This window comes from Felis catus, chromosome A2 (genome assembly GCF_018350175.1).
Source record: "Felis catus isolate Fca126 chromosome A2, F.catus_Fca126_mat1.0, whole genome shotgun sequence".
In the NCBI taxonomy this organism is placed as follows: Eukaryota; Metazoa; Chordata; class Mammalia; order Carnivora; family Felidae; genus Felis; species Felis catus.
Window position 1 is genome coordinate 152926867 of NC_058369.1, and position 15814 is coordinate 152942680.

At 47.5% G+C, this 15814-nt stretch overlaps 1 protein-coding gene across 3 annotated transcripts in view; it reads right to left on the reverse strand.

The window, feature by feature from the left end:
- CREB3L2 (cAMP responsive element binding protein 3 like 2) overlaps nt 1-15814 on the reverse strand; it is a 121914-nt gene that overhangs the window by 14510 nt on the left and 91590 nt on the right. For all 3 annotated transcript variants that reach the window (XM_019825875.3, XM_019825874.3, XM_003983094.6), the window contains 4 exons: nt 11989-12173; nt 9592-9738; nt 8319-8377; nt 6914-6982 (listed from right to left, as the gene is read on the reverse strand). In XM_019825875.3, coding sequence (XP_019681434.1) covers nt 6914-6982; nt 8319-8377; nt 9592-9738; nt 11989-12173 — 460 coding nt within the window. The remainder of the gene's footprint in view (nt 1-6913; nt 6983-8318; nt 8378-9591; nt 9739-11988; nt 12174-15814) is intronic.

Here is a 15814-nt window from a genome sequence, read left to right on the forward strand (position 1 = left end):
ACTTGTTAAATTGGGAGTGTCCAACTCTTGATTGAAAATGTGGATTCTGTCCTGTGGTGAGACGTAAAAAGAAACTGAGTGGCTGTCCTCATACAGTTCTTTGCAAGAGAGCAGTCGAAGGCAGCTGCCAGCCTTGCCCAAAATAAAGTATCACCCTGTATCTTGGGAGGCATATCAAGGGAAACTGGGCAAAACATTAAAAAATGGCCAGGAGTGCAAGACGTGATCTTATAATAAGGGAAATACATCAATGGCCTCATGTGTTTTCTTTGTATTTCACTTAATTTTGTATTCTACAGTTTATTTTTGAGCGACAGGGCAAGAAGGAGAGAGAGAGCGGTCACACAGTTATTGCACGTTACGCTCTGAACATTCAGGGACCTAGTTTCTCACTGGCGTGAGAAGCCAGCACCCAGGAAAAACAATCAACTGGTGGTTCCCCAAACCTTCCTGGGCCAGAAGCTCCAAACCAGGACCTCTCGAGAGCAGACATACTTTCCATCATATCTCATAACACATCTTACTGAGGAACGGGACCAATTGGGCTATGGTGTGTGTGTGTGTGCACACATACGTGTGTGCATATACACCACTCTCTGGATAAGCCTATAGAGATACAAGAAGTTTTTTCACATCCTTATAGAACTAACAGCGTAGTATTTCCCCAGTCCCAAATCATGAGCCATGAGTGGGTTGTGAAAACACTTGGGTTGCCACTGCCGCGTTTTTTAAGGAAACAATCAAACAGAACACATGGTATTAGAGGACATCACACAGAGTAAATACGCATTCCTTTGTGAAGCATTCCTATTAGTTATGCATATGACATATTATGTTCCTGTGGCGGGTCTGGGTCGCTACCTACAACGCACAATGGTCACGATTAAAAAGCAAGTCTAAGGGCAGTGATATATCCACACGTATATAATTCACACACATCTATACTCAGCCATACATAATTATCTTGTGTGTGTGCACAGACGCAAAATAATTATATATGCGGGGATATCAGAGGACTTCATGATGTCCTTCTGGACAAAAGTCTCACCTGAATCCCTCCCTGTCTCACCCCCACCCCAGTCTTTGACAGCTAATGTCTCTAAATTTCGGAGGATTAGGAGGAAGGTGTCCAAAAGCTAAAACATTTACCTCAAAGTCCTGGAGTGAAGGTGGGAAGGTGGTGTATACAAGGAGACTCATGAAGCACCTCCAAGACTTTCACATACTGAAGTGTAACATGTATAAACCAATGACAGTCACAGGGTGCTAAAACCCTAAACTTTGAATACCTAGGTCTTTATGATCTCTTACTTAGGCTTTGAGAGTTGTTCATGGGGCTATGGCCTAAATAGGGGGGAGGGGGACAAGGATGAATTTCTCCTTCCTCTTTCTGTGCAACTGCTGTATCACAAAGCGTTTGTTTTGCAGGGATCAGAGGACATTTCTGGAATACTCTATTACCTACTTGCCCAGGAACAAGAACAAGAGAGCTCTAGAATGTTTTCTGGGGCTGCGGAATGGCTAATTTTACCACAAAATTGTACTAAAATGCCCTTCCAGTCTCTCTGGGGAACTCTGTCTAGTACCCAATGATCTGCTGAAGTTTGAAAGATTTTCACCAGAAAAGAAGGCTTATACTCTTCACAGCCAGAAGTTACAGACAACGGAGAAATGACAGGGAATTGCAGCAAGATCAAGATCTGCAGAGGGTAAGTGGTGCCATTCACCAGTACTCCGCTGGCCTGTGTAGGGGAGTGGGCGGGATCTGCAGTTACGGTCCGTGGACAGAGAAAAGGCGAACCAGGGGAAGAGGGTAACAGCGTGTGGTGCAAACAGGTACGGCTGTGTGGGCTAAGTAAACACATGAGGAGAGGCAGAACACCAGGAAAGCCCAGTGTACTTAGCGGGAAAGACCTCTACCAGGAACTGTAGATAGTTCAAAGAATGAGAGGGGCACCTGGGCGGCTCAGTCAGTTAAGCGTCTGCCTTTGGCTTAGGTCATGATCTCCCGGTTCATGGGTTCGAGCCCCGTGTCTGGCTCTGTGCTGACAGCTCAGAGCCTGGAGCCTGTTTCAGGTTCGGGGTCCCCCTCTCTCTCTCAAAAATAAATGACCATTAAAAAAAAAAAAAAAGAACAAGCCAAAGTGGAGTTGGATGGAGACGATGATAGCTAAGAGGACCTCACAGACCATGGAGGATTTCAGGCAGACATCGGCCAAGGTTCAAACTCCTTACACACTCCATCAGCTGCGGGGGTGGCCCGGTCTACCCTTCAGAGAACAGACTTGGGGTAGAGACCCACACAGGCCCTGGAGATGGACCAAGGCCCTTGGGCAGGGAATTCCAGAATCCTAGGTACCAGGGTAGGGTCTGAAGGCACAGGGTGAGAGCTCCATGTGGAAGCATCATCCTGGCCCTGCTGACTACTCTTCCAACAGAGAGACGTGTGGCTAGAGGTGAGCCAGAGTGGACTCCTCAAAACCACAGGTCCAAAGCAAGGTCCTCCTCTTTAGGTTGAAGGTAGCCCTGCACTAGGAAAGGCAGTGGTCCTGGAAAGGGGTGCAGCACAAGAAAAATCAAGGTGGGGACTGATTTAAAAATTAAATGGCTGAGGTCTAGTCTGCCCGCCCCCCCCCCCCCCACCTCTAGACGTTTGAATGACCTGAACCTCACTGGGCTTCAGTCTCCCTTTCTGTAAAATGACGTGACTATGAGTCACATTAGACGGTCTCCGCTAACGTGCAGTTCGACTCTAAGTTCCCACGGCCCCACATGTGAGGGCGGAGAGGGCCGGTGGCTCACAGCCCTCCAGAGGCAACAGAGCCAAATACAGAATTGAGAGGAGCAAACTGAACCACCAACACCTAAAACTGCCGGGCTGGGCGGTATGCATGTGTCACCGGCGTGGGATTTCTCTGGAATGGGACCCGGGCAGGGCCATCCAGAGAGCCTGTGGCTTAGAAGGGTGGATCGTGAGCACAGGACAGCCAGCACGATCCCCCGGCAGCCCCCCACACGGGCTTCATCCGCGCTCTGCAAGTGAAAATGTATTTCCTGACTGAGCACAGGAAGACGGGCCCCCTGGGAAACCGTCTCTCTCTCTCTCATCTCACACGTTTCCTGATGGCATGCAATTAGTGGATCACCTCAGCAGAGCAGGTGTGAAGGTGCTTTCACACTGCTTGGCCCTGCTCTGAGAGCCTCCCAGGTAAGGCTGCAGAAGCCTTAAGAGCACGTCTTCATTTTCTCTCCTGTCTTCATGCTCTTCCGGTTTCCCGAGCTCCAATAAAAGAGTCTCTACATCGAGAAACCAACAATATGCTAGGTGGCTGCGGCTGAGTCCAGTATAAAGGGAAAGATTCAGGACTGACTCCTGATCTGGGCACTCATTTTTATCTAGAGAGGTGGAAAAGTCCCTTGTGGGGTATAACACAGAAGTGGTAAAGTGTAAAAATAATCTTCCTTTAAGCTGGTCAAGGAGGAAACAGCCCGTCACTTTTCCCACCATGTCCTGCCGTATGAGACAATGGCGCCCAAGGTCTCCCGCCCGACTCTAGTGACCCAGGATCCTGTTCACGGAGAGCCGTTTCCCTCCGACCAGCACCCTCCAAAGGATAATAATGCAAGAAGCATGTCCAGGAACACAAACACAGGTGTGTGTTCATTAGGCCCAGCCCTGTACTTAGTTCAAACACTGGGTCACTTAGGCAGTGTTATAGGAGCAAAGGGACCAAAAGTCTCCCCTTATCACATGCCCAAAACACCAACGCCTTATGACTGGTGTAGGGCAGGAGATTGGCAGGGTTTACCTTATAGTCCGTGTGATTGGTGCAGTGTCCTCTGAGCAAGGTCAGGCCCTTGGCAGGGAACAGAAAGAGAAGGGGGAAGAAGCTGGAGGGAACGCGGACCCACCTTCCCTGTCTCAACCAGGGCAACACTACCTTTATTTCTTGACCTCTCAGGCTAAAACCCGTAAGATAATCTGTGGGAAGGGGTACCTGGGTGCCCCAGTCGGTTAAGCATCTGACTTGGGGGCTCAGGTCATGATCTCATGGTTCGTGAGTTCCAGCCCCGCATTGGGTTCTGTGCTGACAGCTCAGGGCCTGGAGCCTGCTTCAGATTCTGTGTCTCCCTCTCTCTGGGCCCCTTCACCACTTGCGCTCTCTCTCAAAAATAAATAAATGTTTAAAAAAATTCTTTAAAAAGATGATCTGTGGGAAGACTATATATTAGTCAAGTGTCAGCCATGACCACCATAAAAGAAGGGTTGTTCACCAGGAGAAGTAAGTTTTGAAGAGGGAGAACACACATAGGGCAGTCGAGGGACGGAGAAGGGCACCAATATCATGAGGTAGGTTGCTTTTTTTCAGTGAAGATCCCAATAAATAACTGGAAAAAATTTCCACAGAGTTAGTAAAGAAGAGGAAAATCATCACGGACTCTCATCACTTGAAGAACATGAGATATGTTGACCGTAAGCTCAAATATGCCATATGATCCCATAACCCATATTCTATAATAATACCAGATTACAATCACCATTATTTAAAAAGATAAAAATAATTGAAAACACAGATTGTTGTTACACAGAATCAGATGTGCCCTATGTCAGTGTTCCTCACGTGACGGCTCTTTATCAAAATCTGACAGAAATAAGGATTCTGTAGAAATATATTTCCTGATATGAAAATGTGTCCAGTGTATTCTGTTAAATGGGAAAAGTTTCTTAACAAGATAGGATGCATATAGGTATAAATACATAAATATAAACTATCACAAAATATAAACATATCTCTGGGTGAAAAGATTGCAATTTTCTGCTTTTTTAACTGTAGTTTTTGATTTTTTCTACATTGGGAATATATCACCTGTGGGTGTGGGTTTTTTTAAGTTTAAAAAATATGATACAGGAGGGTCAGCCTGGAGAGGGGAGGGGAGGCATTTCCCAGGAAAGGGGGGCAATGAAGCCCTTCTCAGAAGCACCCTGCTCCCCAGCACAGCCCAGAGTGCACCTTTGCTGCCCCCTTGTGGTTGTGAGAAGACCTGGCACACGGAGCCCCTAGACCAGAAGGCACCTGAACAGAACTCCAAGGTGATCTTGGATTAGTTCCTCTTTCCCTTCTCACCAGTTCATGGCGTGGACTTGTCCCACTCATGAACACGGGGCTTCTGCAGCAGCAAGTGCTAGGGCGGGCATGGGAACATTATCTGTTCAGGATGCTAACAAGATAGATATGGACTCTGGTGGGGGTCCAGGACCCAGAGATCCGCTGTGGCAGGGGTGAAGGTGGAGATAAGGAGGGGTGGAGCCTCAGGAGACTAATGGCCAAAGGCAACCATGAAACCAGAATCCTAAAGTGGCACTGAAAACCATCTCCTTTGCCTCAAGGGAATCAAGACAATAGCACACGGAGCTGGTGACATTTACTTACTTCTGCCATCTGTCTACAGAGCATTTGAGGTGACCGCCCTTGATCTGCTATTTGAGCACACGTTCCCAGACTTGGAGAGGGCAGCCCAGTGGGGTTACAATGTCCAATGTTCCCAATGACGGTGGTTTTAACTTCCGAGCAAATAAGCCTGCTGTTCGCGCGTCAAACCATGAAGATGGGAGCCATATTTAAGTTATCATCCAATGACGTGCTAATAGATATTACATGATCCCTTAACAACCGCAAAATCGTTATCAGGCATTTATACTCAGCCTTAAAATGATTAAGTAATATTTTTCTCACCTAAAAGTCTACTTTTCTCTGCTTGTATTGTTTATAACAACCATAGGATCCCCTCACTAATGAACACTTTAATATTTAAAGCCTGAATAGGCACTGCGCACACACACAAACATGCATTCTGGATTAAACTCCCCAGCCCTGACCCTAGCCCTCAACCCCTTTCTCTTGCATACGCTTCTCCTATATTGAGGCTCCAGAACCAGATGTACTGCAGTTAAATACAGCTCTCCCGTTTACGGTGTGACCTTAGGCAAGTGACTTAACCATTCTGAGTCTCAGTGATCTCCTCTATATAGTGGGGATATTAATAGGACCACCTCACAGGGCTGTTGGAAGGTAAAATGAGTTAGTATCTGTGACGCACTGAAAAGAATACCTGGCAAGAGAGCGCTAGAAGAACCCGTTAACTCATTCTATCTGTTACTTTTTTAAATGGCTTTGAGGGGCACCTGGGTGGCTCAGTTGGTTGAGCCTCCGACTCGATTTTGGCTCAGGTCATGATCTCACGGTTCATGAGATGGAGCCCCAGGTCAGGCTCTGCGCTCTGTGCTGAGCCTGCTTGGGATTCTCTCTCTCCCTCTCTTTCTGCCCCTCCCCAGTTCATGTGTGTGCTCTCTCTCTCTCTCAAAATAAATTAGAAAACTTAAAAAAAGAAGAGCCACTCACTTTAAAAAAAAATGAGAATAAAATAAAATGGGTTTGAAATGTAATGAATGAATGAATTTTTATAAGCGGTAATTTAAAACACAAACTTGGTCTTCTCTCTTCTTTTCACTAATAAACACCATTTGTTACTAAGACCGAGTGACGACGAAGAGGCCGGTCCCTCTCTGGCCACCTCTAACGTTTAGCGTCATTTTTAGAAGAATCAAACTTATCCAACTTTATTCTCCTCCAAGCCTCCTCCTTACGTCCCTCATCAGAACCCCTGTCAGAACTGGCATCTCCATCAATCCCGTATATGTTAGGAAAAGTAAAGAATGCGCATGCGTGTGTATGTGAGTGTGCAATGCACGTGTGTGGCGGGAACAGGTGGGTGGAGGAGTATGGCCGTCCCAGACACCTGGGCACGACTGTACCTTCAATGGGATCTCCTCCACTTCCTTCCTGCTCTGCCTCTCTTTCCGCCCCCCTGCCATTAGGCCATTTGAATAGCTCCTTACTTCAACGACACTCACCTGTTGGTGTTCTCCAGAACCTCCACCTTCTTCCGAAGCTCCAAGTTCTCAGTGGAGCAAGACTCCACCCTACAGAGGAAAGAGAAAGAAGACAACTAGCTGTATCACTAGAGCAAATGCGAGGCCAGGAGCCAGGGTGGAGGCAGGCGGGGCTCAGAGAAGGAGATGTGGGAATCAGCTACTCGAGGGAGGTGAGGGAGGGAGTCTGGCCAGCCTGAGTTGGGAAGAAGGATAAGAAGACAAAAGAGAAAAGAGACACACACACACACAGAGAAACCAGTGCCTCAGTAATGGAAAACAAACAGGATGGTACAAAATGTAAACTCCTTCTGGTGTGTTCCAGCCTTGGCTGCTCTCACCTCATCCCGATTACCCTTGACACCTGTTACACGTCTCCCTCATCCTACAAGGGCTGGATGCTGCTGGCTGTACCCTCGGCCGGGAGGACTGACGGGAAGCCAAGGCGTTCGGGACAGGGTGAGGGGAGAGGATGAAAACCCAGTGCCCCAATACAAGGAATCCAGGTGTAGGAGCATAGGCATCCCCCAAAGAGGCAAGAAAGACCATCTTGACCCTGGATGCCTACAGAAAATACTGGACCAGAACGGGAACTACTTAATGCCAAACTACCAATACTTAAACCAGGACGTAGAAACACTAACTTTCGGTAGGAACTTCAAGAACCAGCCAAGGATCCACTCCTTTCCCCAGACACACGGGAAGATTCCTTTCTGGATCAGCGGCCTCATTTCCATCTTAAAATGATACCTGTTGGTCAGCTGGAGAACTGTTTTAAGGCTAATACAAAGTTGTGTTTCAAGCCTATATCTAAGCCTAATACAAAGTTGCCATTTTCCTAAGAGCCCTCCTGATATTTGGAGCCATTCGGAAGAACAAAAGACGCCTTCAGGTGTTTTTGTGAGAAGTCACTAGCCCGTAGCATGAATTATAGTGGACGGAAAATAAAGAACGCCAGCCCGACCTACTGCACTGCCTGTGTGTTTCCCTAAGGTGTGAGGGAAGTGGCCAAAAGAACTGATTAATTAGCACTGCCCCTTCCTGCTGAAACAGTGCTTCTCCTCCGTGGAGAGTTCCAGAAACGTGAGTGTATGTTAATATTTACACTTGTTGGCAAGGAAGCCTTCAAGGACTTAAGGAACTTTGGTTAGAACGGTGTAATACAAATGCCTACTAAGACTGAGGGTACTTTTTACTTCCAGCCAAACTTAAAAAGCTTGCCCTCTAAAAACCACTAGGTGGCAGGCAAACCATAGCTGATGAACGAGTGGGCTTTAATGGTGGCCAGAACGAACTTCGCTTCTCATGAAAAACCCGATGCTTTGCACACTCCCGGCTCCCCATGTATGCCACCCAATAAACACACCCAGTTTCGCAGGAGGCTTACTTTTTCTCCAAGCTGTCCATGTATTCTTTCTTCTTTCTCCTACTTTCCTGGGCAGAAATCTGAGATATAAGGGGAGAAAAAAGGATTCACTTCCTGCTATATCGATAAATCAATTATGTGTAAATGGAAGAAAGAGATCTGTTAGTGCAGACATCACCGGAGTAAATCAGTTATGTGAAAATGGAAGACAGGAGTCCGTTAGTGCAGACATCACCAGAGTCCTGCTCACTGTTGTAGCCACTCTTCATCTATTTAACCTGCTGGCTCATCTGTGAATCACCTCTTCTGACCACCCTGGTTTCAACCAGCCCGTGTTCTCCCCAAACTAGGTCCCGAGTGGGAAGCATGGCGGGCCTGAACAGAACACGTGGGTCACAGACCATCTGTAGGGTCCTGGATAAATGATTTCAACGCCGTGAGCCTCAGCTGGCTGGGCTATAATACAGAAACTAAGAGGGTTGGGCTTGCTCATACATAACCCCCCTACTGGTTTTGCACATGGACCAAGAGTCATAACCAAACTTTCTTTCTTCCTTTCTTTGCCTCCTCCCTCCTGCCCTGCTTGTGCCCTAGTCATGCCCCTGGGCGTCACCAGCCCCGATTTGCACTATAGGGGGTAGAGGGATAGGAGACTGCAGAACAGTGGACTGCAGAATTTTTTTAATCAAAAACCCAGTCACGAAAGAAAATAAACAAATACCTATAATGTATTTATGTTTAATATAAATTATATACATGCCTACGAGACCAAAATACTGTGCACATCATAAAACAGAAACTTGAAATGCTGAGATAAAAAAAAAAAAATTAATGAGAGTTCTAGTATCTTCCTCTCACCCCTGAATGGATCACCCAGGGCACCCAGGAGTCCACACACCCAATTTCGGATCCACTGACCCAGAGGATGGGTGGAGGGGCTGGAAGAACACAGGGGTGAGTGGTGGCTGTGTTCCCGCTCCCCACCGAGGGGAAAGGCAAGGCCGAGTCTTGTCCCCCCCCATGGGACGGGCCCTCGGTGGCCACTGGGAAGAGGGGTGTAGGGGCATGCAGGCTCACTTCTGGTCACAGTCTCTGCTCATAGAAGCACTTAGATTTGGGGCACCTGGGTGGCTTAGTCGCTTAATCTTCCCACTCTTGATTTTGGCTCACGCCGTGATCTCGCGGTGTGTGGTTTGAGGGAGCGATTCTCTCTCCCTCTCTCTCTGCCTCCCCCCCGCCTCAAATAAATAAATACACTTAAAAAAGAAGTAGCACTTAGATTTGAAGGGCTCACCTTGTTCTTGATTTTCCTCCGGATCTTCTTCAGAGCCTTCTCCTCTGATTTTGTTAGAGGCAATTTGGTGGGGATGGGATAGCCCTCGGCGATCAGGGTCCTCTTCTCCTCTTCTGTCAGGACGAGTGGGCCTGATCCTTGAAGTTTCTGTGAAGTTCAAGGGGGGGCGGGCAGAAGAGGGTCAAAGCACAACAGCTGAGCACGCTGAAGAAACATGCAAACGTCTGAGAGAAAAAGATGTCCGTGTGCTTCGGGGGAGAGACGAGCATTTGCAGTGGGGGCAAAGATGCTGAACGCACTGTCGTGTGACCTGGTGCAACCCAAGGATTGTCACTCAAAGGAGACCACCCATCCGTTCCCAGAAAGTACCCCACGGGCGAAGACGTCAGAAGGAAAATTACAGGGTTCGTTTCTCGCATCTCGCAAGATTTTGTGGCCTTGCGGTGATGGCGGATACACCTGGAGCTCTGTCTGTGAAAGAGTGTTGCTGTTCTCCTGAAAATGCAGTTTTGCAAGATGCTCTCCTTGCGCCGGGGGTCGCTTCCTGTCCCCCGCTGACAGCTAAGGGGCCAGAAACGCACCCGCAGCCACATCTCGCGGAAGTCTCTGGCTTCAGTGGAGCCCCAGATCGTCCACCATCAGTGAAGATGAGGACTGTCGCTCATCTCATTTAGCCCCTAAGAGGATGATGTGTTTCTGACTGGTCAAACGAGCTGAGTGCCGGCTGCGTGTGAGCCCCACGTTCCATGTCATGGAACACTCAACACAAACTGGGTCTCTCAAGCAGGAGCTTGTGCTCGAGACTGAGACTGAATTGATCCAAGAAAGGGTGAGGGCAATTGAATGTTACGCTGTGATAGCAGCTCAAGGTGCACGCGAAACCCGGGGAGAGAGACGCTTCTATGAGTTTGTGTGACGGGGAAAGCCTCCGGGTACGACAAGAGACTTGAATCGTGCCTTCTGAAAGGAAGGGGATGATTTACAGAGAGGGGAGGGCATTCCAAGCAAAAGGCAGTATTCTGAAAAGTGATTGAAGATGCTATTCTGGAATGGATCAGAAGTTCTTGAAGCAGCAAAGGCTCAAGGCACCTAGTACAGAGTAGACATATTAGGGCCTGATACCAAGAGCTAACACAAGAAACACAACAGGCTCTGGGGGTGTGACCCCAGGAGGATTTCCTCCAAAAATGTGCAGACTGGATTGACTGGACGAGGGCAAACAGGTATACAGGATGAAAACCACTCTAGTTCCAAAGGGGTGAGGAGTTGACTTAGAGCTGGTAAAGACAGTGGGGAAAGTTAATTCCCCTGTCCTTGGTAATGGTGAGAGAAACGAATGTGGCCACAGATCCGGAACTTTCTGGGACACACTGAATTTAAATTTTCAAAATTATGTTAGTTGATAGATGGTTCTTACAGAATTTCGAATATCTCATCCCATTCAAATTTGCTCTGTGATATAAATTCAATGCGATATAAATTCCATAAGGTTGATTGTAAGTTTATAATTTTTCAGATATAATAGACATCAGTGCGCTCTTCAGAATAGTAAAAAGTTAATACCTAGCACTATTTTTATTGGGGAAAAGGTGCCCTTATATACTTTAGGGATGAATGATGAGTCACGCTTTCTAACCTGAGTCTCTGGAGTAAGAACTGTGCCACACAGGGGCGCCTGGTGTGTGTGCCACATAGTGGCTCAGTCTGTTGAGCCTCCGACTCTTGATTTTGGCTCAGGTCGTGATCTCACAGTTCATGGGTTCAAGCCCTGTGTCGGGCTCCATGACAAGCATGGAGTCTGCTTGGGATTCTCTCTCCCTCTCTCTCTCTCTACCCCCCTCCCTCCCTCTCTCTTTCTGCCCCTCCCCAGCTCATGCACACACACTCTCTCTCTCAAAACGAAAAAATAAACATTAAAAAAAGAGAGAGACTTGTACCGCACACAAAAAGCGTTAGGCTCTGCTTTTGAGCTTTAGACGTCAACACGTTTGATCGCCGACAAACTTCGGCGTGTTCATCAAACACGGTTTATTTGAAAAATATGTTCTCTCGCAGGCCGCAGGATCATCTAAAGTGATGGTAAATATCTGCGACATGATTTGGAGGAGGAAGGCAACACCACGTTTCTCTCCCCTGTGCTTGTAGCTGCGTAAACTAAGCACATGAGCGGTAACCGGATACGCACAGGGAGAGGAAGAGAATTTGTGTTAGCGTGGCCGGGTGACGGGCAGGTCTTCAGAAAGGGCTGTACGATGGTTATCGCCCTGTTTTAGCGAATTAAACCAACAACTTCCTTCCAAGAACAAAAATCAAGCGGCCTTCAAGGGCACCCCCTCCCAGTGAAGCTCCAAGTGACCGGGGGGAAGCGTTCGCGTCCAGAGATGCCAGAGTACTCACGTGAGGCGCTGTGAGGAGAGGAGAGCTGGACAGGGCGGAGGGGGCCCGGGCCGCGGCTCTGGCGGGGCTGTGGGTCTGGGGCAGGCCGAAGGGGTGCAGGCGGGGGTTGGGGCTCAGGCTGCCCTCCGAGTCACTGCTGTGGCTGCTGGGGGGCGTGGGAGGTAAGTGCAGGTGTTCCACGGAGGCTGAAGAAAAGAAAGAGATTGCATCCATCAGACAGCAAAGAAGCAGGACCTGGGGGTGGTTCCACGTCTGTACATCCATTCAGCCCGACTCGGGGCAGCTGGACCGAAGGCTGAGGATTCTGCAGGTGCTGATGTGGAAAGATCTCCAACATATACTGCTAGGGGGGAGGGGGGAAATCAAGCAGCCCTCCTTTTGTGTGAAAAAGGAGAGAAGGGGAATACATCATATTTGCTTGTCTCTGCATCGAGAAAACTGGAAAACATGTAAGAAACTAATAAAATTATGACCTCGGTGGGGGGGGGGGCAGCGGGAAATTAGCGTAGACAGTGAGAGCGCTGGCATAACTTGTCACTGTATCACTTCCTATCATGTATATAGCTTGACGTGTAAACCACGTTAGTGTATCAGGCACTTAAAAAAGAATCTTTAAAAAAAAAATTAGCAAAACTTGGGGCCCCGGAGGGTTTCCAGTGGCTGCTTTGATTGATAAAAGCTCATGTTTCTGAAGGAATGTGCCAGGCAGGGCCAGCCATTCTTCCTTCAGAGAATTTGAAATCCATCCGCCGACAGACAGATAGGTGGGCGCTGGAAAATAAACGTGTGGTGGGGATCTTTCTGCCCCACAGTCCCCTAGCATCTGAAAGTCCACCCCTCGCCTCTCCTCAGGGAGTCACAGACACATTGGCTGCGGGAGCCTGGGAGCCTCGGTCGGTGTTATCACGCACACACCTGCAGGGCAGCAGCGAGGGGCTCCCGAGGGAACAATCCACTCTGCGTTCAACCTTTTTGACAAAGGAACTTTCCTTTTTCCGACCCGTGGACATTGTCACTATGCTGAAATCCCTTGAGAGCCAGCCACTGTTATCGAGCCGAGGGGCATAACCCTGGGTAAGCCTTTCACCCCGTGCCCCTCCAGGGCCCCCAGGACAACAGAGCCCTTAGCACCTCGGCTGGGCCAGAGAACAGCTTGGGGCCGCGGAAAGGCCTTAGCCTCTTCTCTCTCATAACTAGAGACTGCCGAGGTGCTATCAGTGGGAAGGGCCTTCTGAGGCACAACTGACATAAGAAAATCGATCCCACCTACAGCTGCCTTTAGAGGTGACAAGCAAGGACCAGGTGGCTCTCTCTCTGAAAACACCTGAATATCCCAGGTAACAGGGAGTGTCCCTCTCGGCCACCCCTCCTGCCACCCTCCCTGCTCCTCGCGTCACGCATTTCTTTCTTCTCTGTCTTAGTCTCTATTTTTAAAATTTATTTTTAATTATTTATTTATCTTTTGGTAAATGTTTATTTATTTTTGAGAGAAAGAGCAGGAGTGCGAGCAGGGGAGGAGCAGAGAGAGACGGAGAGAAAGAGAGAGAGACAGAGTCCTACGCAGGATCCACACCATCAGCACTGAGCCCGTTGGGGAACTCGAACCCATGAACTGGGAGATCATGACCTGAGCCGAAGTTGGACGCTTAGCCAACTGAGCCACCCAGTCACCCCCCTCTCTCTCTAACTATGACCTTGTTTTTCTCTTTTTCTAACGTACCACCTTTCACTAGCTGCTTCCCTTTTTCTCTGCCAAAGTCTTGCCAAAGAGCTCCATGGGTTTTTAATGTCTATGGGTATTCTTAAAGCTAAAGAATATTCTTTTTTTTTTTAATTTTTTTCAATGTTTATTTATTTTTGAGAGAGAAAAAGACAGAGCGTGAGCAGGGGTGGGGCAGAGAGAGAGGGGGGAGGAGACACAGAATTGAAAGCAGCTCCCTATGTGGGGTTTGAATTCACTGACCGCAAGATCATGACCTGAGCCGAAGTTGGATGTTTAACTGACTGAGCCACCCACGCGCCCCAAGCTAAAGAATGTTCTAAAGTAATCCATATATCTCTAATGCCAACACCCCTGCCAACAGTTCCAGGTGTCTGAAATGTGTGCCCACCTAGGAAGCAGTCCTGAGAGAGTTAACCAACGTGTCGGATGACTTAAACAAGGAGGCCATTAGACTGAGATGGCTTTAACGCTGTGGCCTAGGTGAGCAAACCTAAAGTGTGTGCTTGTAGATGCATCAAGGTTACCAAATTGAAACCTAAGGACAAGCAATTCACAAACAGCCAACCAGACTTCAGACTACAGCCAATCAATAATTTCTTTGCTCTGCTTCTGCAAATTATAAAAGTCTCTCCCTGAGCTCCCATTGGTGGAACTCTCCTAACCACTTCTGGTTGGGCACTGCCGATTTGAATACGTTTTTGTCCAAATAAACTCCTAAAAATTTTTTAATATGCCTCAGTTTATCTTTTAGCAATGTTAAAAAAAAATCCCCAAACCCAGGAGCAAAACCCATTAGGGGTTCCCACTGTCTGCCACCCTGTGCTGTTACATTCTGGAGAACTAGCCAAGTTCTCGTCCTTTTCACTTAAGCACAGTCCAAATTATTCTAATCCTTTTCTCCTTTCCAAGCAGAAGGTACCCCACACAAAAGGGAAACGGCATGACATGGAAAGTGAAGGAAACGTGAATCCCCTCTTTCTTACTTATTAAGAGCCACTGACCTGGCTATCGGGGCCCTGATATCAGATTTCTAAATATCATTTGAAATGCTGGTCTCAGATTACTTGCAAGGTCTGGGGACAGCAAGCTACTTTGCCTCGAAACTCCACTGCATACAAGGATATCGAATTTCCCTCTCTGTTTAATCTAGGATAATGAGGAAGGACTGCCTGCCACTTACTTTACTCTTGAAACCTTTCTCCTCCAGTGATCTCAGATTCTGAAGTCACTCCAGGATTCATTGTTCTAGTGAGGACACTTTCTGAAGCATATTGCAACATAAACTAAAAGAGCAAGATGCATTTGCTAGCTTTCGTGAGAATGAAAAGAATTACTTTAGAACAGGATATAAAGCTGAAAGGTGCTAATGGAAACACCCAGGGGAAAGAAACATTGTCTCTATAGGGATTCTAGTCGCTATTACGAATTTTAAGAATGCAATCATTTCTTACTGACAATAAAGGCAAATGCCAACCCTGATTAAACTGTCGCAGATAAAACCCTGAGTTAGCCCCCAGTGCAATGAAATGCTGGTGCCTTTATGAGAAATGTTCACATGTAACACCCACACGTTAAGTACACACTGTAACACGGAGGCCTTCTCTATGGCAAATGCAGATAAGAATTTCTTATTTGTGGATCACACTAATGATCTGTCCTTCTAACTATGTGCCGAAGATATAAATAAGAAGGAAAATGACGGCAGGTCCAAAGGCACAGATGGAAGAAACGCGGGACCCGTGCAGGAGTAGCTCAATAAAAAAGGCAAAAAAGCTTCCTTCTACTCTATGACACTTGTGGGTCAGTGTTTGGAATTCCTCACTACGGGCTTCAGATGAGAACGAGACGGAGAAGTCCGAAAGAAACCGACACAGAGAAAGAAAAAGTGAAAAATATGACAACTTCAAGTCTGACCTTATTCTGTTCCAAATGGATGGCAAGACGCCCAGTGAGATGCAGGAACTAATTTAGAAATAGGGGAGAGGCTCTTTGCAACTATTGTCACTTAAAGTCAACATATATTTTTTATTTAAAAAATGTTTTTAATTGTATTTATTTTGAGAGATAGAGCGAGCAGGGTAGGGGCAGAGAGAAGGGGAAGAG